General features: G+C 38.3%; 1 protein-coding gene across 2 annotated transcripts in view; it reads left to right on the top strand.

The window, feature by feature from the left end:
• FBXL4 (F-box and leucine rich repeat protein 4) overlaps positions 1-27,724 on the top strand; it is an 81,273-nt gene that overhangs the window by 50,045 nt on the left and 3,504 nt on the right. For both annotated transcript variants that reach the window (XM_032408194.1, XM_032408195.1), the window contains 2 exons: positions 11,945-12,016; positions 15,417-15,729. In XM_032408194.1, coding sequence (XP_032264085.1) covers positions 11,945-12,016; positions 15,417-15,729 — 385 coding nt within the window. The remainder of the gene's footprint in view (positions 1-11,944; positions 12,017-15,416; positions 15,730-27,724) is intronic.

Genomic DNA, 27,724 nt, shown 5'->3' on the forward strand with positions numbered 1-27,724 from the left:
CCCTGCTTGTACACTCTCTCTGTGTCAAAAATAAATAAAAATCTTAAAAAAAAAGAAGAGGAGATTAGGACACAGATACACAGAGGGAAGGGCACGTGAAGGCGGGAAGAATACGGCCAGTTTCAAGCCAAGAAGAGAGGCTTTAGAAGAAACTAACTCTGCTGCCACCTTGATTTCAGACTTCTAGCCTCCAGAATTATGTACAAAAATAAATTTCTGTTGTTTAAACCACCTAGTCTATGGGATGTTGTTATGGCAGACATAATCAACTAATACAACTTGTAGAGGATGGCATAACAATAACTTTTTAACACATGGCATAAAAAGTGTCTTTAAGAGCAGTCCTGTGCATTTACTAAAACAGTCCGCATTAGTGTTAGAAGTTTGAGCCTGTTTACTTTTTCTTTGTTTGTAAAAAATATATATATATAAATCTGGAATGGGTGTGAGATGAGGCATGATAGTAGCTCAGTAAGAATGTCATTCTGTTGCTTAGCAGCAGACAAGAAAACCAAGTGTGTTTTTTAAAAGTTGGAGTTATAAATGGAACACCTGCATCCAGTTTTGATTGCCTCACTTCAAGAATGATAGAGCATAAATTGAAAGAATCTGAAGAAGTGAAAAAACTGATTATAGGTATTGTGGGGGACTAGTATATGACAGTAATCCGCAAGTATGGTTCAGCAGCTGTTTACTTGGCTTACCAGGGCAGAGACGACAGTTTCAAGGACCCCGCTGCCTTCATCTTCATCAACTAGAAGACAACAAAAGTAGTCGATCTTTACTTCTGTTGGATATCAGCACTCTCCTCATATTTTCTTTTTTCTGTGCCAGGTTATTTGGCAGAGAGGAGATATATAAGTAAAAATGCATACCACCCTGTGCCTCAGCTGTCCCACAAAGGATACATAAACTGTCTTTTGAAAACAGTATGATTTGATTTAATGCCATGAATTTGCTTTCTGAAACAGAGATAATGGTGATCTCACTGCATTCTTATTTGAGTTAAAGAACACATTATTTTATGCTGGTGAGTAGAAGCAGGGATGGCCTTTCCTTTGATGGAGTCAGTGCAGCTAACAGACTCAAATGAAAGGGATGGCCACTCACTTAACAGAGCCAGAGTGGATAACCGAGAACAAGAGGAGAAACTGATATAGGAAAAACCTACGTTGGTCACCTACATTGACTAATGCAGGCGGTCATTGGCTAACTGCCATTTAAATGCAGTCCACTTCAGACAGATTAATTTGTCTAGATAACATATAAAACGAAAAGATATTAATAGTTACTTTGTTCTTAAACAGAATTTTTAAAAATATTTTTATTTGAGAGAGAGCATGAGCGGGGGTGAGGGGCAGAGGAAGAGGGACAGGCAAAGTCCCCGCTGAGCAGGGAGCCCGACGCAGGGCTCAATCCCAGGACCTCGAGATCACGACCCAAGCCAAAGACAGATGCTTAACCGACTGAGCCACCCAGGCACCCCTGTTCTTAAACAGAATTAAGAGTTAGGAATTTTAATAACTTTTAATATATTTAACTTACTATCATATACTAAAAGTTAACAACTTTTAAAGTCTTTCCTATATGTCTCCAGGCAAGGATATATCTATACTTCTTTTTATCCTAATAGGCTTTAAAGAAGTTCCAGTGGGAATATGAGGCTTCCGATGGGGTTGAGTGTATGTGGCTGTGGTTTGTTCAGTGTTAGGGTTCATTTAGGGCCAAGAAGCCTGACTTGTCAGTGCAGTGAGGTGGGATGTGGGGTCAGCGTCATCTCTTGGGGATCAGACTCATTATCATCCACCAGTAAGTCAGGTGTAAGCAACCTACCTGGCAAGGACGTCATTCGTTAGAGGTAGCTGATTAGCACATTCTCTCACTGTTGGCATATCACAGGGGAAACCAAATTATAGTTATTAGACTTATTTGGTGAGTTTAGAGTGAGAACACTAAGAGTTAGTTATGTGACTTAAATGATTAAAGGCATCAGCACACAACAGGTGGACACTTTCATCTTAACAGGAAAGAAGACAGATAAAGTCTTTGGACTAATGTGTTCTCTTTAAACAAACAGTGTCAACCAACATATGCTTCAGGCTCTTCTTAGGTGCTTCTTTGACAGTCCAACACTTACCCCTCTGACTGAAACATTCTTTTTTTATGTAGTCAGTAAGGCTATTGTCAAGTCCAGCTGGTGTGGGAACTGCCATGACTTTGTGACTGCAGATCTCTGCCATCATCCATGATGGGTTGATATGGAAATTGGTCAGTTTAGTCATCAGTGAGCAAAGCTCACTGTAGTCAACTGATTATAGAAGAGATCCACTACAGTGGTAAAAATAGCTTCTGAATGAGGCTCGAGGGCAGGGTCAATGTGTGTGATTTAGTCTAAGATTTTGTTCTGTCACACACTTGCACTTTGGGAATTTAACAAATTATTGGAACCATATTCTGATATTCAGTTGTGATTATCAGATTATATAACCTATACCATATTGTATATCTAAACTGTATAAAAGATAACACTTTGTAGTAGATGGTTCATAGCAAATCTCTGTAAAGTAATTGAATTTAAATATTCTAGAATGATGATTGTTTCTACATATAGTTAGTTGCAAGTGCTTTAAACAGTTCTCAAAATACTTTTTTTTTTTTTTAAGATTTTATTTATTTATTTGTCAGAGAGAGAGAGCACAAGCAGGGTGAGCGGCAGGCAGAGGGAGAAGTAGACTCCTCACTGAGCAAGGAGCATGTGGGACTTGATCCCAGGACCCTGGGGTCATGACCCGAGCTGACGGCAGATGCTCGACTGAGCCACCCAGGCATCCCACAAAATACTTCTTTTATTCTATATTCCCCTTCCTCAATTTTATTGAGATTGGAGCACTGGGGCAAAAAAAAATTTTAAATTAGAGAAAGAGTGATTCATACATACATGTGTATTTTTTTTTAAGTAATCTTCATGCCCAGTGTGGGAGTCGAACTCATTACCCAGAGATCAAGAGTCACATGTTCTACCAGCTGAACCAGCCAGATGCCCCCATACATATAGGTGTATTTTAAATTCTGCTGATTGATTGTGTTCTTGGGATTTCTTTGGTGGTGTTTGTTATGCAAATTTATGAATTTTCACATTGTGAATATACTTTTGTAAAATCCCATCTCTTTAGTTATAGATATTATTCTGATGTATTTGAAATATAATGATCAGTGAAAGTACATTTGTTTGTGATCAGGTGATGTCACTAGTCTGTATTTTAGCTAATATATGTCTGTAATATATAAACTTACAATGTTCCTTTAGAATGTTTTCTAGGAATCATTTTTTAGAGTAGAGAATACTGATTTGGAATCCTACCTTCCTCTATTAAGAATGTTGTATTTAAGGGTTGCATTCTTTATTAAATTTAAGCAACAACTAATTTTAACTGACCAACAAAGGTCATAAACTAGCTATAACAACTATAAACCTGTATTAATATAAAAAGTGACCACAGTACTGCACACATTGATTAAACAATGTCTTACTGTATTATAAAATGTACATGGTGTGCATAAATATAATTCTTTTAAGCCATAAATCTGGACTGTCTAAAACTTATATGTGAGTATAATAAACAGCAGTTCTCATCTTATTAAGTATTTTTGCTTAGCACTTGAGAAGTCTGGAGGATGGAAGGTTTTGGGTAACATTTCTTAAAAAAACTGTGAATGAAACTTTGAATTTCCTTCTTTTACCTCTTAATAAATTTCCTTATAACAAGGAAAGGCATTAATAATTCTCTGTAACGGATAGTTACCCATTGGATTTTGAAGCTGTTGAACAGGGTTAGTAGGCAGATTTTAGGTGGGATGCAAAAGGATCCTTTCTTTAGGAGCATATATTGTACTACCAGATGCCAGCATTCACTTAGGAGATGTTTTGATAATTCTGTAGGAGAAATTAACATGGATCTAGTCACTCCTTAGTGAATTCCTTTCCATGGTGATTTAAATAAGGTTGGACCTTTGTTTAAAAATTACAAACTCAATTGAAAATGAATCTACTGTCTTGCATTATTAAAGCTGATAACTATTTAAATTCTATTTTAACTTTATAGAGCTACTCTTGTGCTTCTATTGAATTTTACAGAACTAACCAGCAGAATTTGTGGACTTGGGGACCTAATAGATATCTTAAATCTTAAATAAGAGATTCATACAATTTTTCACTTTTTATTTCTGAATTCCTTTTGCATAGCACATTTGATAATGTAGGTTTAATCCATCCATTTGTGTGTTCTAGACATGTAGAATTGCCACAAGAACTCATTATGGTAGAATTGTTCTCTTAAGTAGGGGTGGGCAAACTTTTTTCGTGAAGGCCCAGGTAGTGAATATGTTAGGTCTTGTAGGCCATATGATCTCTGTCACAGTGTAAAAACAGCCATAGACAATACATAAATGATTGGGTGTGCCTTTGTTCCAATAAAGCTTTATTTACAAAAGCAGGCAGTAGGCTGGATTTGGCCTGTGGGCAATAGTTTGTCAACTCCTGCTCTAGATCATTGAGTCTGTGGTTCCCCACCAAATCAGGGCCTTTTATATCTGGAAACAAAGAGTTCATTTCTCTTTAGTTTCTCCTCTTTGCTTCAGCATCACTAGCAGTACTTTAATTCTGAATACTAACAGCATAGAGAAAGAATATCCTAAAGATATTCTAGGAGGAAATTGGTTAATTGGACTTAGATTGCAAACTATTGTTGTCTTTTCTAAACCTGGGTACTCCCACAGTCTCTGGCTTCTCATGAGCTCTGGAGAAAGTCATGAAACTGTAAACTTGTACCTGTTCACCTCAGTGCTACCTGTCAGCCCTTGCGTTTATCTCTATTTGACTCCTAGTTGCATTCCTCACAGCATCTCTCCCAAGGTCATCCTTGTTTCCCGTAGCCATCACCTCCATTCCCTTGTATGGTGGTCTCAGCATTTCATCTCCCATCTCTTATTTAGCGAAGTTGTGTGATATCATTTGACGTGAATCTCTTTTATTCTGTGTTCCTTCTTTAAGGCGGGAATGAAAATAATAGTTCTCTTTACTATTAAATGAATTTTTAATTCCCAGTTTAATGTGCAGCCTATGTAAGTTATTGTAAAATATTTCCATGAATAAGTACAGTATGCCATGAATTCCTCTTCTGTGGCTTGAAATTCCTCCAGAATGCATCTACCCTTACATAAAATGTTTTCTAGATATATAATTATGAGAATTTTAATTCAAAAGTATGTTGTGCCTCAAAGTTACAATCTTTAAGCTGGACAGTAAGCAATAGATACGGCTCCTCTGAGGAGCAGTCCAGACAGGTTAATATGGTGCTCTTCGCAATAAATTTTTTGCCTTACTCTTAATTTTAATTAGAAGAACTGATTTAACAGGAATTCATCTCAGACTTTATCAAGAGAATCTTATTGTCACAACATGGGAGTAGTCAGAGCTAAGTGACCATGTTAGATGGCTGTCCAAGCCACCCCAGGGATTGGATGGAAATTTTAGAGAAAGGAGGGATTTGGGTCTGGGAACATATACTAAAAAGTATCTAGTGACCTGGCATCGGCTGGACCTTGTGATCAGAACTGAGCCAAGCCTCTCCTGATTCTGCAGTATCCCCAGGACCACTGCAGAGCAGGCCCACTGCACTTTCAGTAGAAGTCCTGATTCTGGATGGGGGCAGTCGGCAAGACCATTAGCCAGAGAAGAATAAAAGGAGTGAGGTCAGGGAATGGGAGTTCAAAGAAGTAAATGAAAGCACCTTTTAAAATGGAACAAGAAATTATGGAACACACACTGAAACAGCAAGAACAAGTAGTTGTGGAAAAGAACTAGTTGGAAATCTAGGAAATAAACAATAGTTATTGTAATAAGAGTTGATTACATTCTATATTGGACACAAAGATAGAATTACTAAATTAGAAGAGGTCTGAGGAATGCACTTAAACTTGTAAAAGGTTTGAATGCCAGGCACCACTGCATGTAGTTTGTATGTATAAAATACACACACACACACACACACCTCAGTTAATCCTCATAGTAATCCTATTCATTGAGTTAATAAATATATATTGTGTCTACTCTATATGCCAGTCATTATTTATTTGTTATTGTACATAGATTACCCCCAAACTGAGTGACTTAAAATAGCTGACATTCATGATGTCGCACAGCTTTTGTAGGTCGGGAATCTGGGAGCTGTTTGGCTGGAGAGTTTTGGCCCAGGGTCTCTAACAAGGTTGCAGTCAATCTTAGAGCTTGACTGCAGCTGGAGGACCAGCTTCTAAACTTATACACATGGCCATCAGCAGACTTCCTTGTTATTTGTTGGCCAGAGTCCTCTTGCTCTCTACATGGGCTTCTCCGTAGGCTTTCTGAGTGTCCTTATGACATGGCAGCTGGCTTTTCCTGAGTGAGCAGCAGGAGAGGGTGGAACCAAGAGGAGCCATTGCCCTTTTATAACTATATTAGAATTCTCTAAAGAAACAGAAATAAGAGGGTATGTGTGTGTTTGTGTGTGTGTAGCTTTATTCTAAGGAACTGGCTCACATAATTATGGAGGCTGGCAAGTCAGAAAGCCTACAGGGTGAGTCAGCAAGCTGGAGACCCAGGAGAGCCAGTGGTGTAGTTAAGTCCAAGTCCAATGGCCTGAAAACCAGGAGAGCCAATGTTTCCAGTCTGAAGGCTGGCAAACTTGAGACCCAGGAAGAGTTGATGTTTCAGTGTTGGTCTGAAGTCAGGAATAAGCTGATGCCCCAGGTTGAAGGCCATCAGGCAGGAAGAATTCTCTTAACTGGGGCACCTGGGTGGCTCCGTCATTAAGCATCTGCCTTCGGCTCAGGTCATGATCCCAGGGTCCTGGGATCGACCCCTGCATCGGGCTGTCTGCTCGGTGGGAAGCCTGCTTTTCCCTCTCCCATTCCCCCTGCCTGTGTTCCCTCTCTCGCTGTCTCTCTCTGTCAAATAAATAAATAAAATCTTTAAAAAAAAAAAAAAAGAATTTTCTTAACTTGGAGGAGAGTCAGCCTTTTGTTCTATTTAGATCTTTGATGGATAGGCCCATCCACATTACAGAGTTAACTGCTTTCAGTCTACTGATTTGAATATTAATCTCATCCAGAATCGTCCTCTCAGAAACACCCAGAATAATGTTTAACCAAATATCCAGATACCTTGTGGCCCAGTCAAGTTGATTAATGTAAATTAACCATCACAATAACCTAACATACCATCACTTCTGCTATGTTCTTTTTGTTGGAAGTAAGTCACTAAGTCCAGCCCCCTCTTAAAGGAGAAGAACTAAGCTCCATCTTTGGAAGGAAGAAGTATAGAATAGTTTGTGGACATATTTTTTAAACTACCGTAGGCACTGGTCTTGGGAGACTCCAGTGTTCATTAGTAGGTGTTCCAGAAGAAAAAAAAAGGAACATGGCAGAGAGCAATATTTGAAGAGAAAATTGTTAACAATCTTCATCTTTCATAATGAAAGATGCAAGTCTTTGAATCAGATGTTCACTCAGGAAACCAAACAGAGTAAGTGAAAATAAATCTTTAGGTACATTGTGATGAAATTGCAGAATATGAGATAAAGGAATAAGAGCTACTGGAGAAAAAAGACATATTACCTACAGAGGAAGACAATTAGACTGACGGTAGACTTCTTATCAAAATAATAGAGGCTAATAGGTAATGGAGTAACACTTTCAAAGTGATGAAAGAAAGTAACTGTCATCCTAAAATTTTAAGCCTGGCTAAATTTTCATTCAAGATTGAAGGAAAATATAAAGACTAAGTACGGTATTTAACTTTCTGTGGCTCACATTCCTTATCTATAAGTTCCTTATCTATAAATAAATGGGAATAGGAGCGTCTGGGTGGCTCAGTCAGTTAAGCATCTGACTTTGGCTCTGGTCATGATCTCAGGGTCCTGGGATCAAACCCCAAGTTGGGCTCCCTGCTCAGCGGGGAATCTGCTTGTCCCTCTTCCTCTGCCCCTTCCCCCGCTCGTGCTTGCTCTCTCTCTCTCTTTCTCTCAAATAAATAAAATCTTTATAAATAAATAAATAAATGGAAATAATAATATCTACCTTATAGGTTATTATCTGCTGTGTTTACTGATATATCCCAAGTGTCTATACAGTGCCTAACACAGAGTAGACATTCAATAAATATTTATTAAATGAGTAAATGAGTGTGTAGGGTTGTTGTGAGGACTAAACATAAACAATAGGGTTGTCGTGCGGATTAAATATATAATTTATAGCAGTACCTGCCATGTTAATAACTACTCTATAAATGTGTGTTGTTGTTAAGATTTTACCACTCACACTCACTAAAAGAACTATTAAAAATATTCTTCAACAAGAAGAAAAATTCAGTGAGAAGGTCTCAGATAAAGTCAGCAGTTATGACACAGAAATTGATAAAATGCCAATAAATTAAATACAGTTAACCCTTGAACTTGGGTCGACTTATGAGCTGATGTTTTTCAATAAATACAGTTCTATGTGTTTTTCGATAAATATAGTACTGTATTTTTCAATAAATATAGTACTCTACATGCATTTTCTCTTCCTTGTGATTTTCTTAATAACATTTTCCTATATCTAGCTTGCTTTATTATAAAAATACAGTATATAATACAGCATAGAAAATGTGTGTTTATCTGACTAAGTTTTTGGTAAGGCTTCCAGGTAACTGTAGGCTAGTAATAGTTAAGACTTGAGGGAGTCAAAAATTATACTCATGGGTTTACTGTGTAGAAGTCAGCACCCCTAACTCTGATATTCTTTAAGGATCAACTATAATGACCACGGGGGAAGAAAGAAAGAAAAACTAATCTTTCTGTATTACTTTTAAAAAGGTAAACTAAAATCTTTAAGGTGATTCAAAAATTCATATGAAAGAGCAAAGGACCAGGAACAGTTAAGAATTTTGAAGAATGAGGAAAAGGTGTTTGCCTTACCACCTTTATAGACTTATTACAGGGTATAGTAATTAAGACTGAAGTGTTGATGCCGGGAGAGGCAAATAGACAAGAGGAACAAAATGACCCAGGAATAGATTCATACATATACGGAACTTGAAATATAACAGAAGACACCACAAATAGGTAAATATGGTAGAATCTTCAATAAGTTGAACCAGGAAAAGTGGTTATTCTTAAGGAAAAAAATGAAATTTGATATCCTGCCATGTATAAAAATCCATTACAGTTGGGTTAAAAACCTAAGTGTAAAGAAAAACTTTAATGCTGTCATTTAAAAAGAAGAATATTCTTCCTTGGATAAAGAGGGACTTTTTAGAAATGACAACAGAATACAAACATAAAGGAAAAAGATTGATGTGACTATATTAGATTTTAAATTTCCTGTCTCAGAAGCTTCTATAAACAAAGCAGAAGACAAGTCTCACATTTAGAGAAGATATTTGTAATGGCTATAGCTAACAAAGATTGGTATCCAGCATAGAAAAAAAATTCCTACCAGTCAAGAAAGAAGAAATAACCTGATGGAAAAAACCAGCAAAGGATATGATTAAGCAGTTTATGGGGCAAGAAATATGAGTGGCCCATAAACATATGGAAAGATCTTCAACCTCACTAGTAATCACACTAATGCATATTATACCATTCCATGCTCATCAGATAGCAGACGTTAAAAAGGATGAAAAGACTATATGTTGGCAAAGACGTGGGGACCCAGCACTCTTGCATTGCTGGTGGGAGCATTAATTGATGCAGGTACTCGGGAAAGCTATTTTGCAAAATGTAATATAGTCAAAGCATACTAAAAATCTAGAAATTCTTCCTCTGGTATGTGCTCTAGAGAAATACTCTTCTATAAAATGTACAAGGAAGCACATATAAGAATGGTTATTTTAACATTCTTTGTTATGGTAAAACTTATAAACAAACTAAATATTCATCAAATGAGAGTATATGTTGTAATATATTTGCATAATGGAATAGTATACAGCAGTTAAAAACTCAGTGAACTAAAGCTGTATCAACATGAACAAATTCCTCACAAACGCGTTTGAGGAAGATACAAAAGTATATGTATATTTATATAATATCCTTTATATAGAAACCATGTAGAACAATATTCTATTTATGGATCTGTAATTTATAATAAAATTATATAATTTTTAAGCAGGTTTTTAAACACCAAGTCATGATAAAGGTTACCTCTAAGGAAGTATGTGAATGGTTGGAGGGATTCACAAATAGAGAAGAGTAAGCAAAGAAAGCAAAATGTTAAGATATAATAAATCTGAGTTGCAGCTACATGGGTATTCATTATATTGGATTCTATACTTGTCTGTATACTTGATATTTACCATTGTAAATAGTTTAAAAATAAATTACCAGCAAGTTCCTTCAATGAAGTATGTATATATTTTTTTATGATTCCTAATCCACAAAAATATGTGGATTTCTCTGTAAAAATTCTCTAATATGTTCTGATCTTGCTCATGGGAAAATCTTATTAAACAACTTTGTCATAAGGATCTGGTATTTTAATAAAATAAACCTAATGTTGTTTTCCCATCTATTAATAAGTTAAAATAGCTGAGTATTATAGAGAATCTGAAAATTAAATAATCTTCATAGGTCTCTTCTTAATGCCAACGTTCTGAGAGCTACATGGGATTGTCTTATAAATGTGATAAGTGGTGTTGAAACTTAAGCATAAAATCATAAAATCAATATAAACTTTTATTTTTTTGCTTAAATTTAAAGAAATACCCAACAGTGAAACAATTAGCCTTAAGTCTAGTTTTGTTCTGGGCCTATTATTTTATTTTTGCCTTATCTAAGTTTATTTTATCCGAAATAGTTCATTATTTTCTCAATGAGAATCTTATCTGGGTTTGAACTCATGTTTGGTATTGTCATTGACACATTCTTCATCCTTTCCCCAACTGACATGTTTCAGTTTCTGAACACTTGGAACAGATTAAACAGAGGTGGTCCAGTCTCGTTGTCATTTAATTAGATAGGACTGAGTTAAAATGTTTAGAAAGAAATTTTGCCACATAAGTTTGAGTAGGTTTTTTTCTCCATTTATGGAATTTAAAAAAATTAAATTTCTAGTGAAATTTAAATGCTTTGCATTATTTGTTTCTTATAATGTTTCATGGCAGGCATTTCATCAAAGGCAGTTAGGACTAGAGAGATTTTAGGTCCCATGATTATGTAGCAGTCCAGCATATCCTTTGGGTTTCTTTAGTGGTGAGACCATTTTCATTGCACAGAATAGATGGGCTTAAATGGCAGGAACATGACTAGAAAGTGCACATTATATATGTTCCAGTCAGCATGTTGCTAGTGACAGGTGCTCAATGGTTGTTGGTATCGTTGTCAGCAGAGAGAATCCTTTGACATTAAAGTCACCAGCTCGATCCTGATTTGGGGTGACTATTGGCAGCTCCAGCAGGCGGCAGCTGATCAGTGACTGTCAGAGCTGCCGCTGTTCTTTAGAGTGTCACCAGCCCTCTCTGGGTTTTGGCTTTTTTTTTTTTTCTTTTCTTTTCTTTTCTTTCTTTCTTTTCTTTTTTTTTTTTTTTAGGGAGAGGCTGCTTAGCTTTTCTTATTGTCCAGTCTTAACCAGATTTTCAAATTGCATACCTTTGGAAGATGGGCTGAGAGGTCACAGGGAACAAAGGTATCGGTAGGGCATGCAAAACCGAATACCAAGAGGCGACTCACATGGAAACTAGTAATGATTACCTTGACTTCAAGCCAATCAATGGTGGGAGCACCTGGGGACTCATTAAATGGCGTTTGTGGTGTCTGTAACCTGGGTTTTGAGCTCTGTTTCAGGAAAAGCAGTGACAGCCTCTAATGTCTAATTGACCTCTTCTCTTTCTTTCACTTTCCATATTTGCTGCCAATGCGGTCCCCGATGGCAGCAAACAGCGCTGCTCAGCATTTTGAACTTCTGTTCAGAGCTTCAGCACCTGAGTTTGGGCAGTTGTGTAATGGTAAGTATTTGAGAATTCTTTCTGCTCCATCACTTGTTCTCTTTTTCTTCCCGTGGGGGAATGTTATCCTGGCCTGCCCACTCCACACTCACCCGCAGCTCTTCAGATTTATGGTGAACTACTGTGTCCCCCGCTTTCAAACATTTTTCTCAAACTGGAGAGTATGTCTTTGAAACATCGACATTATTTATCTATGAGAGCAAGGAAAGAAGTGTGCGTGGTAAAAAGAGTTTGGTTCTGCCTCAAGCCAGATGTTATTTCAGACAAGCTATTTACCTCTCTGGATTTCTTTACAAAATAAGAGATCAGTCATACCCACATTACAGTAGTGCTGTCAGTTTGTCACAAAGCTAACTGTAGTTTTTAAGTTGTGAAATTATTTCCGGTATTTTAAGTCAGCATTTTCAAGTTGACCCGTGGAATGTTAGTCCTAAAAGATATTCAATTAAGGAAGGATGTGTACTGGGGGACAGTGACATAGGGGTTCCTGGTCAAAAATTAGGAAATGATGCTACTCTGTCTTCCTCCTGGAGTTTTCAGTGATATGTCCTGCAGCAGAGACATTGTGCCTTTATGTAAGCCAGTGTTTTCCAGCTTTACCTGACTACCAAACCCATGGTTCCATAGTACTTCTATTAATACAGGATTCTGTAGAAAACACTACTTAAGCATGAATTTTCTTTTTTTTTTTTTTTTTTAATTTTATTATGTTATGTTAGTCACCATACAATACATCATTAGTTTTCGATGTGGTGATCCACGATCCATTGTTTTCGTATAACACCCAGTGCTCCATGCAGTACGTGCCCTCCTTAATACCCATTACCGGGCTAACCAATCCCCTGTCCCCTCTAAAACCCTGTTTGTCTCTCAGAGTCCATAGTCTCTCATGGTTCATCTCTCCCTCCGATTTCCCCACCCTTCATTTTTCCCTTCCTTCTCCTAATGTCCTCCATGCTATTCCTTATGTTCCACAAATAAGTGAAACCATATGATAATTGACTTTCTCTGCTTGACTTATTTCACTAAGCATAATCTCCTCCAGTCCCATCCATGTAGATGTAAAAGTTGGGTATTCATCCTTTCTGATGGCTAAGTAATATTCCATTGTATATATGGACCACATCTTCTTTATCCATTCGTCTGTTGAAGGGCATCTTGGCTCTTCTTAAGCATTTAGATAAATAGGCTATTTTTATCTATTTATTTGTTTTATTTTTTAGAGATTTATTTATTTGTTTGAGAGAGAGAGGGAGAGAGCCAGCAATGCTGGGAAAGGCAGAGGGAGAGGGAAAAACAACTTTAGCAGACTCCATGCTTAGCATGGAGCCTGACATGGGGCTTGATCCCACGACCCTGAGATCATGACCTGAGGTGAAACCAAGAGTCGGACGCTTAACCGACTGCACCACCTAGGCACCCCAGTAGGCTATTTTTAAATTAAAGTATGTAGTTATCAGTAAAATATGGTTGCTATTGGTATTTGTTTGCCAGGAAGTTAAGTTTTAAGGACTTGACATTGAAGTTCAAAAATACTAATATTGCTGATCCTGTTATGAACGTTGTGGCCGGAACATTCAGCACCTGTCATAGAAATACTGCTCACATTTCACAGCAGATTCAGGGTTCACCAGAACAGTAACACAGACAGATCTTTGTTGACACTTTAATACCATGTTTATTTCAGTTGCTTTTCTGTCAGTTGACCAGAGGGCAGGATGATTCATTTGATTTTAGTTTTGACTATCAGAATAATAGCAATCAGAATCATGGGTTTGCGAAAGTTTTTAAAATTACTTCTTTGTAAAGAAGTTAATTGGCTGCACTAATTTTCAAAGCTACAGGTTTGTATAGTTGGGGTACACTCACTTAAGTAGTTATATTCCCCCCAAATCTGTTTCTCATGGTCTCCTGCATGATTCTCCCACACACAGTTCCTGAAGACCAGAACCTTAGAAATCATCATGACTACATCTAAGCCATGAGGCCTTAGTTCTGACTCAAAATATAGCCCCAAATCTGTCCATTTCTCCAGTTCCACTGCTGCAAACTTAATCCAAGCCTTTGTCTCTCTACACCAAGCTCATGCAGGCCTCTTCGCTGGGCTTCCTCTCTCCATTCTTACCCGCCATAGACCATCCTCCAGACAGAAACCAGAGGGGTTTTTGTTTTAATGTAGATCATATTTGTTTCAAACCCTCCATTGATTTCATGGCCTGATGGCCTGGCCCCTGCATAACTCTCTGCCCTTACCGCCTCTCTCCTTACACCCCTTGAGTCTCCTCACTCCCCTTGGGCCATACCCAGTCCTATTTCTGTTCCTTGAATGCACCAGGTACATTCCTGGAAAGCACCACTCCCTTCCTCCCTCCCTCCTTCCCCCCACTTCCACCACACCTGACACTCTGAGCACCTGACAGGCTGATCACCTTGTTTTATTATTTTCACACCACTTATCACTCTCTAAATTTATTTTGCTCATTTGTCTGTATGTCTTTTCCAAAAATGTGAACAAAGTCTTTGTGTTTTGGTTCACTGTCGTTCCTAGCCTCTGGAGTGGTGCTGGCACATAGTAGTTGAAAATATGAAGAAACAAATGAACAAAAGGAAGTAATGATTGGAAGTATTAGCTATTTTGTTTCCTTTTGACTTCTGGTGATCATTTTGGCACCTGATTATAAAACCAATGAAACTCTTAAAAGAAAGCTGTCCAAAGAAACGTTATGAAAGCATATAAAGCCCATGAACTGAAATGTTTAATCCTTGTCTGGTGGGGGATTATCCTGTGATCAGGAAGTAAACTGTGGACACCGCAGTAACCGGCACTAACATATCATGATCTAAGTTATTTTCGTGTTGTATATTCAGTCCCCAAGTGCCTCATTTCACTCCAAACCAGGATCATTATTAGTACTCTCAGCATATTCACATACTATTTTAGAGCCTGGTGAAGTGCACATCTTTGTCAGGGAGATCTTCTATACCCACCAAAGTTGATGAATTATATATAAAATAGAAGAAACTAGGCCCCGTCAACAAGTAGCAGAGCAAGGCCAAAATGGAAGGCATACGAGAACAACACAGAATCCTCACATTCTTTATGAGAGACTGAAGATTTCATATGCTTTGGGATTTAATTCATGAGGTCCTCTGTCTGGAGTTCTGTTAAATGGATTTTTAAGTAAGCGATTATTTTTGCTGTTTTATGAAACAGTGGCAGATCCGTAAGACAAGTGGGTAGATCTGCATTAACAAGAATGTGGGTCTGTTTACGTGGAAGCAAACAATAGGAGATGATTAAGAATGTTTTAACTTAAATAAAAGGAATGTTTTAACTTGCTCTACACAGTTTGTATTTCTGAGTGTAATACGTAAGAGACTGGAATGATTTGATTTCCAGATTGAAGACTATGATGTGATAGCCAGCATGATAGGAGCCAAGTGTAAAAAACTCCGCACTCTGGATCTGTGGAGATGCAAGAATATTACTGAGAATGGGATTGCAGAACTGGCTTCTGGCTGCCCGCTTCTGGAGGAACTCGACCTTGGCTGGTGCCCTACACTGCAGAGTGGTACCGGGTGTTTCGCCAGACTGGCACGCCAGCTCCCCAACTTGCAAAAACTCTTCCTCACAGCTAACAGGTCTGTGTGTGACACGGACATTGAAGAACTGGCATGTAATTGTACCAGGTTACGGCAACTGGACATACTAGGTAAGGGCACAGTATATAAATTTGTTTTAAAGCCTTGACATGGAAGCGAATCTCAGACTTGTTGCAAGGAAAAAAAAAACACTTCTTGGATACAATAAAATTTTGTCCTGATAAGACTGCTTGGTTTGAGGAAGTGCAAGATAGGCCAATTGATACAGAGAATAATAAGGAAAATAACAGAATTTTGTAGTTGAACCTATCAGAAAGCTCTCATAAATAAGCACTAATTCTTGGTCTAGTAAGAAGAGTGAGAATTTATATGAGCTATGTTCTCCATTTTTATTAAAGACAGAGAAGAAATCCATTTGTATAATGAATGATACACACACACACACACACATATATATATATACATAAAGCTCCTCGATGTTAAACTCGTGATTAAGGAATTGCCAAGTCTTCATCCCTGATAATTCTAGATTTTAGGAATAGTTCTACCCCAAGGCAGATCTCTTGAAAATCCTTCCCAGTTCTGGGATTCCTTGTGTCCACATTGCCGTCCATCAGCTGGGAGCCCTGTGAGGTATTGCTGGCAACCCCAGAGTTATAACTGCCCATATGGTTGGTACTTTGTGAACTCACATAGCACTTGGACTGTGTTCTCTGGTAATCTATGAGTGTTAGTAGGTTAGCTCATAAAGTGCTAATTATATCCTTTCCTGTTAATTAAACATTCAACAACAGGAAAGCCTGAAGATTTTCAGCATCTGAGTTTGTGGTTTCCTGGAAAATGCACAGTCCAGATTTATGATACATTTGTGGTTGTTGCTTATATGGTTGCATGTTACTTGTTCAAGCTACTTTTAAGCAGAACTTCTTACCTAAAAATTGAGGGAGAAATTCTTGCCTGTTGCATATATACTTTGGGCTAGCTACTTCATCTGTGTTGTATTTTTCTTCATTCTTCATAGCTCAGGGAATTGGATATCATTGTCTTTCATAGAAGGGGGACTGGAGCCCAGCAATTAGCATATGGCAGAACGTGGTTCAATGCCAGGTTTGGGGCCCCAGCAGAGTGAGTACTGTCTTTCCATCCCATCACAACTGCTTTTCTTATTTCTTTTCCTTCCTACCCACCTTCCACCTTGAATTAGTCTAGACCTCTTATAAGAGAAGTATTTGGGGCAGTTCAAGAAAATGAGAGAATGAGGAAAGGTGGCCAGGGCCTTTAAAACTGGATCACTAATTGCACGAGGCTTCGCTTCAGAGGATTGGTGGTATTGTTGGTTAATACCTGTATTACAACTCTCCCCCTCAAAACCTTATACAGTAGAGATGAAGAGTAGCCAGCATCTGAAAGAGATGCTACAGAACCGCAAACATAGTCGGTAACACTGATCTAAAACCAAAGCACAATTGTGGTGAACAGTGGGGTTGGTGGTCAGGTGGCCTAACTTTGGCCAAGAAATGCATGAATTACTTGACAGAGACATAAAAGGAAAATAGGTAAGAAGTATAATGGCTTCTCAATCTGGATGAAATGGAGGCCTTCCTGGAAACCTATAAGCTGCCAAGACTGAAACAGGAAGAAATGGACAACCTGAATAGGCCAATAACCAGTAACGAGATTGAAGCAGTGATCAAAAACCTCCCAAAAAACAAGAGTCCAGGGCCTGATGGATTCCCTGGGGAATTCTACCAAACATTCAAAGAAGAAATAACACCTATTCTACTGAAGCTGTTTCAAAAAATAGAAACAGAAGGAAAACTTCCAACTCATTCTATGAGGCCAGCATTACCTTAATCCCCAAACCAGGCCAAGACCCCATCAAAAAGGAGAATTTCAGACCAATATCCCTGATGAATATGGATTCCAAAATCTTCAACAAAATCCTAGCTAATAGGATCCAACAATACGTTAAAAGGATCATCCACCACGACCAAGTGGGATTTATCCCCGGGATGCAAAGGTGGTTCAACATTCGCAAATCAATCAATGTGATAGATCACATTAATAAGAGGAGGGAGAACCATATGGTCCTCTCAATTGATGCAGAAAAAGCATTTGACAAAATACAACATCGTTTCCTGATTAAAACTCTCCAGAGTATAGGGATAGAGGGAACATTCCTCAAGCTCATAAAATCCATCTATGAAAAACCCACAGCGAATATCATCCTCAATGGGGAAAAGCTGAGAGCATTTCCCTTAAGATCAGGAACACGTCAAGGATGCCCACTCTCACCACTGTTGTTCAACATAGTACTAGAAGTCCTAGCAACAGCAATCAGACAACAAAAAGAAATAAAAGGTATTCAAATTGGCAAAGAAGAAGTCAAACTCTCACTTTTCACAGATGACATGATACTTTATGTGGAAAACCCAAAAGACTCCACCCCCAAATTACTAGAACTCATCCAGCAATTCAGTAATGTGGCAGGATACAAAATCAATGCTCAATGCACAGAAATCAGTTGTTTTCTTATACACTAACAACGCAACTGTAGAAAGAGAAATTAGAGAAACGATTCCATTTACAATAGCACCAAAAACCGTAAGATACCTCGGAATAAACCTAACCAAAGAGGTAAAAGATCTATACTCTAGGAACTACAGAACACTCATGAAAGAAATTGAAGAAGACACAAAAAGATGGAAAAATATTCCATGCTCATGGATCGGAAGAATAAACATTGTTAAAATGTCTATGCTACCCAGAGCAATCTATACCTTCAATGTCATCCTGATCAAAATTCCAATGACATTTTTCAAAGTGCTAGAACAAACAATCCTAAAATTTGTATGGAATCAGAAAAGACCCCGAATCGCCAAGGAAATGTTGAAAAAGGAAAACAAAGCTGGGGGCATCACGTTGCCCGATTTCAAGCTATATTACAAAGCTGTGATCACCAAGACAGCATGGTACTGGCACAAAAACAGACATACAGACCAATGGAACAGAATAGAGAACCCAGATATGGACCCTCAACTCTGGTCAAATAATCTTTGACAAAGCAGGAAAACCATGCAATGGAAAAAAGACAGTCTCTTCAATAAATGGTGCTGGGAAAATGGGACAGCCACATGCAGAAGAATGAAACTCGACCATTCTCTAACACCATTCACAAAGATAAACTCAAAGTGGATGAAAGACCTCAATGTGAGACAGGAATCCATCAAAATCCTAGAGGAGAACATAGGCAGTAACCTCTTTGACATCGCCCACAGCAACTTCTTTCAAGATACATCTCCAAAAGCTAGTGAAACAAAAGCAAAAATGAACTTGTGGGACTTCATCAAGATAAAAAGCTTCTACACAGCAAAGGAAACAGTCAACAAAACAAAGAGGCAACCCACAGAATGGGAGAAGATATTTGCAAATGACACTACAGATAAAGGGCTGGTATCCAAGATCTATAAAGAACTTCTCAAACTCAACACCCAAAAAACAAATAATCAAGTCAAAAAGTGGGCAGAAGATATGAAAAGACACTTCTCTGAAGAAGACATACTAATGGCTAACAGACACATGAAAAAATGTTCATCATCATTAGCCGTCAGGGAAATCCAAATCAAAACCACACTGAGATACCACCTTACACCAGTTAGAATGGCAAAAATGGACGGGGAAAGAAACAACAAATGTTGGAGAGGTTGTGGAGAAAGGGGAACCCTCTTACACTGTTGGTGGGAATGCAAGTTGATACAGCCACTTTGGAAAACAGTGTGGAGGTTCCTCAAAAATTTAAAAATAGAGCTACCCTATGACCTAGCAATTGCACTCCTGGGTGTTTACCCTAAAGACACAGATGTAGTGAAAAGAAGGGCCATCTGCACCCCAATGTTCATAGCAGCAATGTCCGCAATGGCCAAACTGTGGAAAGAGCCGAGGTGCCCTTCAACAGATGAATAGATAAAGAAGATGTGGTCCATATATACAATGGAATATTACTCAGCCATCAGAAAAGATGAATACCAGGGCGCCTGGGTGGCTCAGTTGGTTAAGCGACTGCCTTCGGCTCAGGTCATGATCCTGGAGTCCCTGGATCGAGTCCCGCATCAGGCTCCCTGCTCGGCAGGGAGTCTGCTTCTCCCTCTGACCCTCCCCCCTCTCATGTGCTCTCTCTCATTCTCTCTCTCTCAAATAAATAAATAAAAAATCTTTAAAAAAAAAAAAAAAAAGAAAAAAAAAGAAAAGATGAATACCCAACTTTTACATCAACATGGGTGGGACTGCAGGAGATTATGCTAAGTGAAATAAGCAGAGAAAGTCAATTATCATATGGTTTCACTTATTTGTGGAACATAAGGAATAACATGGAGGACATTAGGAGAAGGAAGGGAAAAATGGGGGGAGGGGAATTGGAGGGAGAGATGAACCATGAGAGACTATGGACTCTGAGAAACAAACAGGGTTTTTAGGGGAGGGGGGAGGGGGGATTGGTTAGCCCGGTGATGGGTATTAAGGAGGGCACGTACTGCATGGAGCACTGGGTGTTATATGAAAACAATGGATTGTGGATCACCACATCAAAAACCAATGATGTATTGTATGGTGACTAACATAATAAAATTTAGAAAAAAAAAAAAAGTATAATGGCTTCTTTTTGAAGACATTTGTAACTTTCCTAAACATAAGAGCAAGGATATATGGATAGCTCCAGTCCAAGATGGCAACATAGGAAGACTCTGAACTTACCTCCATGGAACACAGCAGTTCATACCTATTTATGGAACAGTTCGTCCTGAAGAACTGAGGGTTGACTGAACAGCTTCTGCAAGGCCAGAGATAGAACAGCAAGAACAACTGAAGCACAGTAACAGAAGGAACCCCCCGACCCCGACAGTGCCAACAGCAGTGGGGAGGGGGAGTACTGAGGGACGGGAACAGGTCTCTCTGTCCTTGGACAGAGAAAGTCTCAGTGTAGAAGAGCAACTAGCATATAAAAGAGACAACACTGGAACCCCATCAAACTGCACTGGAGCTGAGGGCTTACTCTCTGGGTCAGAGGGACTGGAGAACAACACGGTTTATGTTCCCACCCCACCTTAAAAGCCTACACCCCAGCAGAATCTGGACAGCAGCGATTCTGGTCATCACAGTGAACTGGCGACCTCAGTGAGACCAGGGTCCACAAGCCCACACCTTGGGGACGGTGGTGCTGGGGCATAGAAAATAAGCTGTGTTTTTTTTTTTCTTTTTTTTGTCTTGTTTGTTTCTGTTTTTGTTTTCATTTTTATGTTTTTTTCTTTTCTCATTTATTTTTATTATTATTATTATTATTATTATTATTATTATTTTCTTTCTCTAGAAAGTCGTGATCTAAAAGAACAACTAGTATATAAAAGAGTTGGTGCTAGAACTCCACCAAACAGTGGGGGGGGCGCTGCTAGGATGCTCTCAGAGTGGGCGGGGCTGATGGACATGGTCTGCTCTCCCCCTCCACCTTGAAAGCACAGACCGCTGCACAGTCTGGGCACCCTAACTGGCCTGGTGCCTCAGTGAGCCCTGGGCCCTTAGCCCACACCAGCCCCAGCTGTCCTACCAAGGTGGTCACAAAGTGGTGCACACCAGGACACCCCTGGTTAGTTCTCACTACAGCCCCAGCCTTCACACCAGGGTGACACAGGTGCAAAACACTCCAAAACATGCCAGGCCCACACCGCTTTGGCTTCAGATGACTTCTAGGACACCACCAGTGCAGAGTGCTTCAGACCACCTTGGCTGACTTCTGCTTCAGATCCAGCCACCCTGCCAGGGTGCTTCCTGTGTGGAGCACCCTGGGTACCCTAGGCCCATGCCTGCATTGATTTCAGCCCAGGACACCCCCTTTGTGGAGCACCCCGGAACACTTCCACCCTTGCCAGCCTCAGCTCCAACCACCCAGCCAGGGCACCTGCTCCATGGAACACCATGGGACAACCCAACTTGCACCCAATTCCGTTTCAGCTGTCCTGCCAGAGCATGTTTTGTGTGGAGAGCCCAGGGACCACATTTTAGTTTTAGTTGTCCTGCTAAGATGCCCCCTATATGGAATGCCACAGGACCTCCCAGCCTATACTCCATCTCAACTACAGCCACCATTCAGGGCACCCTCTGTGTGAAGAATCCAGGAACACCCCTAGTTTATATCCATTTCTGCCTCAGGTGTCCTTCCAAGGTGCCCTCTATGTGTGGAGCCCCACGTCCCCCTGGCTTGCACCCACTTTAGTTTCAGCTATCCTGCTAGGGTACCCTCTGTGCAGAGAGCTCAGGGACCTCCTGCCCTGCACACCGCATCAGTTTCAGCCACTTAGCCAGGGCACCCCCTGCATAGAGCACTCTGGGACACCCTGGCTTGCACCCATTTCAGCTTTAGCTGTCCTGCTAGGGGGCCCTCAGTGCATAGAACCTTTGGGCACCCTGGCCTGCATCCACTTCAGTTTTAGCTATCCTGACAGGGCACTCACTATGTGGAAAGTACCAGGACCCCCAGCCCATGCCAGCCGCAGCTCCAGCCAGCCAGCAAAAGTGAAGCACAGTCTACATAGGGAATGACCAAACACAAGACCATTCCTTCAAATTTAGGAGAAGCAGCTCTTCAGCCTAATCCGTAGAAACAAACACAGAAAGTCAAGCAAAATGGGGAGACAGAGGAATATGCTCCAAAAGAAAGAATAAGGAAAAAAAAAAAAAACTCAGGAAAAGAACTAAGTGAAACAGGAATAAACAGTAGGCCTGAAAAAGAATGTAAAGTAGTGATCATAAAGATAACCAGGCTGGAAAGAAGAGTGGAAAAACCCATTGAGAACTTCAATAAAGAGATACAAAATATAAACAAGAACCAGTCAGGGTTGAAGAATCCAATAACTGAAGTAAAAAACACACTAGAGGGAATCAATAGATTAGCAGATGCAGAAGAATTTATCAGAGATCTGGAAGACAGGGTAATGGAAAGCACCCAAAATGGACATTGAAAAGAGAAAAGAATTTTTAAAAATGAGGATAGATTAAGAGATCTCTTGGACAACATCAAGCAAAAAACATTTGCTTATAGGGGTCCCAGAAGAAGAGAGAGAAAGTGGTAAAAAACTTATATGAAGAAATAATAGTTGAAAACTTCCCTAACCTAGGGAAGGAAACAGACATCCACATCGAATAGAGTTCCAAACAAGATGAATCCAAGGAGGTCCACACTACAACACATAATAATTAAAATGTCAAAGGTTAATGATAAAGAGAGAATCTTAAAAGCAAAAGAGAGACAAAAAGTTGCCTACAAGGGAAAACCTACAAGACTATCAGCTGATTAATTCAGCAGAAACTTCGCAGGCCAGAAGGGTATGACATGATACATTCAAAGTGCTGCAAGGAAAACACCTATAACCAAGAATACTCTACTCAGAAAGGTTGTCATTCATATTTGAAGGAGAGATAAAGAGTTTCCCAGACAAACAAAAAAATAAAGGAGTTTATCACCACTAAGCCAGATTTTCAAGAAATGTTAAAGGGACTTCTTTGGTGGAAAAGAAATGGCCATAATTAGACATAAGAAAGTTATGAGTAAAAAGCTGTAAAATAGGACAACATATTCATAAAACAGAAGGAGGAAAAAGAAAAAGGTTTTTTTTTTTATTTTTCTGTTTTGTTTTTAGAATGTGTTTGAACTTAAAGATCATGAAATTAATATAGACTGCTATATACTTAGGATGCTATACATGAACCTTATGGTAACCACAAATCCAAACCTATAATAGATACACAAAAAACAAAGAGAAAGAAAACCAAACATAACACTGTAGAAACTCATCAATCATAAGGAAAGAGAGCAAAGGAAGAAAGGAACAGAGAAGAACTACAAAAACAACCAGAAAACAAATAATAATATGGTAATAAGTACATGGCTATCAATAATTACTTTAAATGTAAATGTAAATGGCCAAAACCTCCCATGGAGGCAGAATGGATAAAAAAAAAACAAAAAAACAAAACAGACTCATCTTTATGCTGACTACAAGAGACTCACCTCAGACCTAAAGACACATGCACTGAAAGTGATGGGATGGAGAAACATTCACCATGCAAATGGCAGTGAAAAAAAAAAAAAGGGAAGGGTAGCAATAGTTACATCAGACAAAATAGACTTTAAAACAACGACTATAACAAGAGACAGGGCATCACATAATGAGAAAGGGATCGGTCCAACAAGAAGATGTAACACTTGTAAATATCTATACACCCAACACTGGAGCACCTAAATACATAGAGCAAATATCAGTGGACATAAAGAGAGAAATTGATGGTAATACAGAATAGTAGCAGCCTTTAACATTCCACTTAAATCAATGGATAGATCATCCAGGCAGAAAATCAACAAGGAAATAATGTCTTTGAATGACACATTGGACTAGCTGGACATAACAGATATATAGAGAACATTCCATCTGAAAACAACTTTATTTATTTATTTATTTATTTATTTATTTATTTATTTATTGCACATGGAACATTCTCCAGAACAGATCACATATTAGGCCACAAAACAAGCCTCAATAAATTTGAGAAGATTAAAGTCATACCATGCATCTTTTCCATCTTTTCCAATCACAACGGTATGAAACTAGAAATAAATCACAATGAAAAAAAAAACAGAAAAGATGCAATCACCTGAAGACTAAACAGAATGATACTAAACAACCAATGAATGGGTCACTGAAGCAATCAAAGAAATAAAAAAAAATGGAGATAAATGAAAATGAAAACCTAATGGTCCAAAATCTTTGGGATGCAGCAAAAGCAGTTCTAAGGGAAATTTTAGTGATACAGGCCTACCTCAAGAAACAAGAGAAATCTCAAATAATCTAACCTTACACCTAAAGGAACTAGAAAAGAGGAACAAACAAAACCCAAGGTGAGTAGAAGAAATAGAAGAAAGGTCAGAGCAGAAATAAATGATATAGAGACTAAAAAAAAAGAAAAAAAAATCAATGAAACCAAGAGCTGATTCTTAGAGACAAATCAATGAACCCATAGCCAGATTTATCAAAAATAGAAGAGAAATAAAATCAGAAATAAAGAGAAGTAACAACCGACACAACAGAAATACAAAGAATTATAAGAGAATACCGTGAAAACTTATATGCCAACAAACTGAACAACCTAGAAGAAATGGATAAAAATCATCTGATTATCTCAAGATGCAGAAAAAGCATTTGACAAAATTCAACATCCATTCATGATAAAAACTCTCAACAAAGTGGAATGAACTTACCTCAACATAATAGTAATAATTAAGAGGGGACCATACCTCAATGTAATAAAGGCCAATATGAAAAACCCACAGCTAACATCATACTCAATGATAAAAAACTGGAGATTTTCCTCTGAGACCAGGAAGAAGACCAGGATGTCCACTCTCACCACACTTATTCAACATAGTACTGGAAGGCCTAGGCATAGCAATCAGATAAGAAATAACAGGAACCCATATTGGTAAAGAAGAAGTTAAACCCTCACTATTTGCAGATGACATGATCCTATACATAGAAAATCCTAAAGATTCCACCAAAAAACTATTAGAAGTAATACATGAATTCAGTAAAGTTGTAGGATATAAAATTAGTACCCAGAAATGAGTAGCATTTCCATATACCACTAATGAAGTAGCAGAAAGAAAAATTAAGAAACACCACCATTGACAGTTGCACCAAAACGAATAAAACACCTAGGAATAAACTTAACAAAAATGGTGAAAGAACTGTACTTGAAAACTATAAAGCACTGATGAAAGAAATTGAAGATGACACAAATAAATGAAAAGATACTCCATGCTCATGAATTGGAAGAATTAGTCTAATTAGAATGTCCATATTTCCCAAGTCAATCTACAGATTCAGTGCAATCCCCTTCAAAATACAAACGGCATTTTTCACAAAACTAGAACAAATAGTATTAAAATTTGTAGGAACCACAAAAACCCTCAAATAGCTAAAGCAATCTTGAGAAAGAACAAAGCTGGAGGTATCAAAATTCCAGATTTCAAGATACACTACAAAGCTGTGGTAATCAAAACAGTATGTTACTGGCACAAAAATGAACACATAGATCAATGGAACAGAATAGAGAGCCCAGAAATAAACACACAATTATATAGTCAATTAATTTATAACAAAAGAGGCAAGATTATACAATGGGAAAAGACAGTCTCTTCAACAATGGTGCTGGGAAAAGTGGACAGTTACATGTAAAAGAATAAAACCAGACCACCTTTTAATACCCTACTCAAAAATAAACCCAAATGGATTAAAGACCTAAATGTAAAACCTGAAATCACAAAAATCCTAGGAGAGACCACAGGCAGGAATTTCTCTAACATCAGCTGTAGCAAGATTTTTCTAGATATGTCTCCTAAGGCAAGGGAAACAAAAACAAAAATAAACTATTGGGACTACATCAAAATAAAAAGCTTTTGCACAGCAAAATAAGCCATCAACAAAGCAAAAAGACAACCTACTGAATGGGAGAAGATACTTTCAAATGATATATCCTGTAAGGGCTTAATATCCAAAATACAGAAAGAACTTAAAAATACCAAAGAAACAATACAATTAAAAAATGGGTAGGGGACCTGAATAGACATTTTTTCAAAGAAGACATGCAGATAGCCAACAGACACATGAAAAGTGTTCAACATCACTAATCATCAGGGAAATGCAAATCAAAACCACAATGAGATACCACCTTACACTTATTAGAATGGCTAAAATAAAAAACACGAGAAATAAATGTTGGTGAGGATGTGGAGATAAAGGAACCCTCGTGGTGGGAATGTAAATTGGTACAGCCACTGTGGAGAACAGTATGGAAGTGGCTCAGAAAATTAAAAATAAAATTACTGTATGTTCTAGTAATTCCACTATTGGGTGTTTATTCAAAAAAAAAAAACCAAACACCACAAATTCAAAAAGATATATGCACCCCTATGTTCATTGTAGCATTATTTATAGTAGCCGAGGTATGGAAGCAACCTAAGTGTCTATCAGTAAAAATGGATGAGGAAAATGTGGTGTATAGATAAGCAATGGAATATCACACAGCCATAAAAAAGGATGTGATTGTGCCATTTATGACAACATGGAGGGTATTATGCTAAGTGACATGTCACACTGAGAAAGATAAATAACATTATTTCACTCATAAGTGGAATCTTAAAACAACAACAACAAATGAATAAACAAACAAAAAGCAGGATCAGACCTATAGGGAACAAACTGATGGTTGCCAGAGGAAAGGGTGGTGGAGGGATGGGCAGAATGGGTGAAGGGGAGTGGGAGACACAGGCTTCCAGTTATGGAATGAGTAAGTCATGGGAATAAAAGGCACAGTAGAGGGATCTAGTCAATGCTGTGGTAGCATTGCATGGCGCCAGTCGGGAGCTACAGTTGGGGTGAACGTAGCGTAATGTATAAACTTGTTGAATCACTACCTTGTATACCTTAAGTTAATGTAACATTGTGTGTCAACTATACTCAGAAAAGAGGAGTGAGGTAGTATCATTATTAGGCCAAGACAAATTAGAGGTGAAACAGGGCCATACATGCCTATGTATTAGAACATCTTATTTCAAATATGAAGAACACAGTAAAAATATCAATAATAATAATTAATAATAATGTTAGCAGCAATGTTACTGTGTGCTTTATACTGTTGTGAGCCTGTATTAACTGATTTAACCCTCACAACAACTCTATGAGGTATATTATAGCCACAGAAGTGGAAACAGGCTGAAACAAGTTGTGTGATTTGCCCAGGATCTCATGGCTAGTAAGGAAATTTGAATTTGAATCAGTCTATGCTCCTAAACCACTATGCTATATTTTCATTTTTATTGTTGTTTTATGGTTTCCTTTTATCCTTAAGTGTTTGAATCCACTAAAAAAAAAAAAAAAAAAAAAAAAAATTCTTAGTTAAACCCCAAGCTGACAGTGATTATTTTGTCATTTTGTGACTGGCATGTATGAACGTTAGGTGGCATACCTTCTTCATACCGAAAATGCTTAGTGATCAGTACAAAGC

The sequence above is a fragment of the Phoca vitulina genome, unplaced genomic scaffold, assembly GCF_004348235.1.
Source record: "Phoca vitulina isolate PV1807 unplaced genomic scaffold, GSC_HSeal_1.0 scaffold9, whole genome shotgun sequence".
Taxonomy (NCBI): Eukaryota; Metazoa; Chordata; class Mammalia; order Carnivora; family Phocidae; genus Phoca; species Phoca vitulina.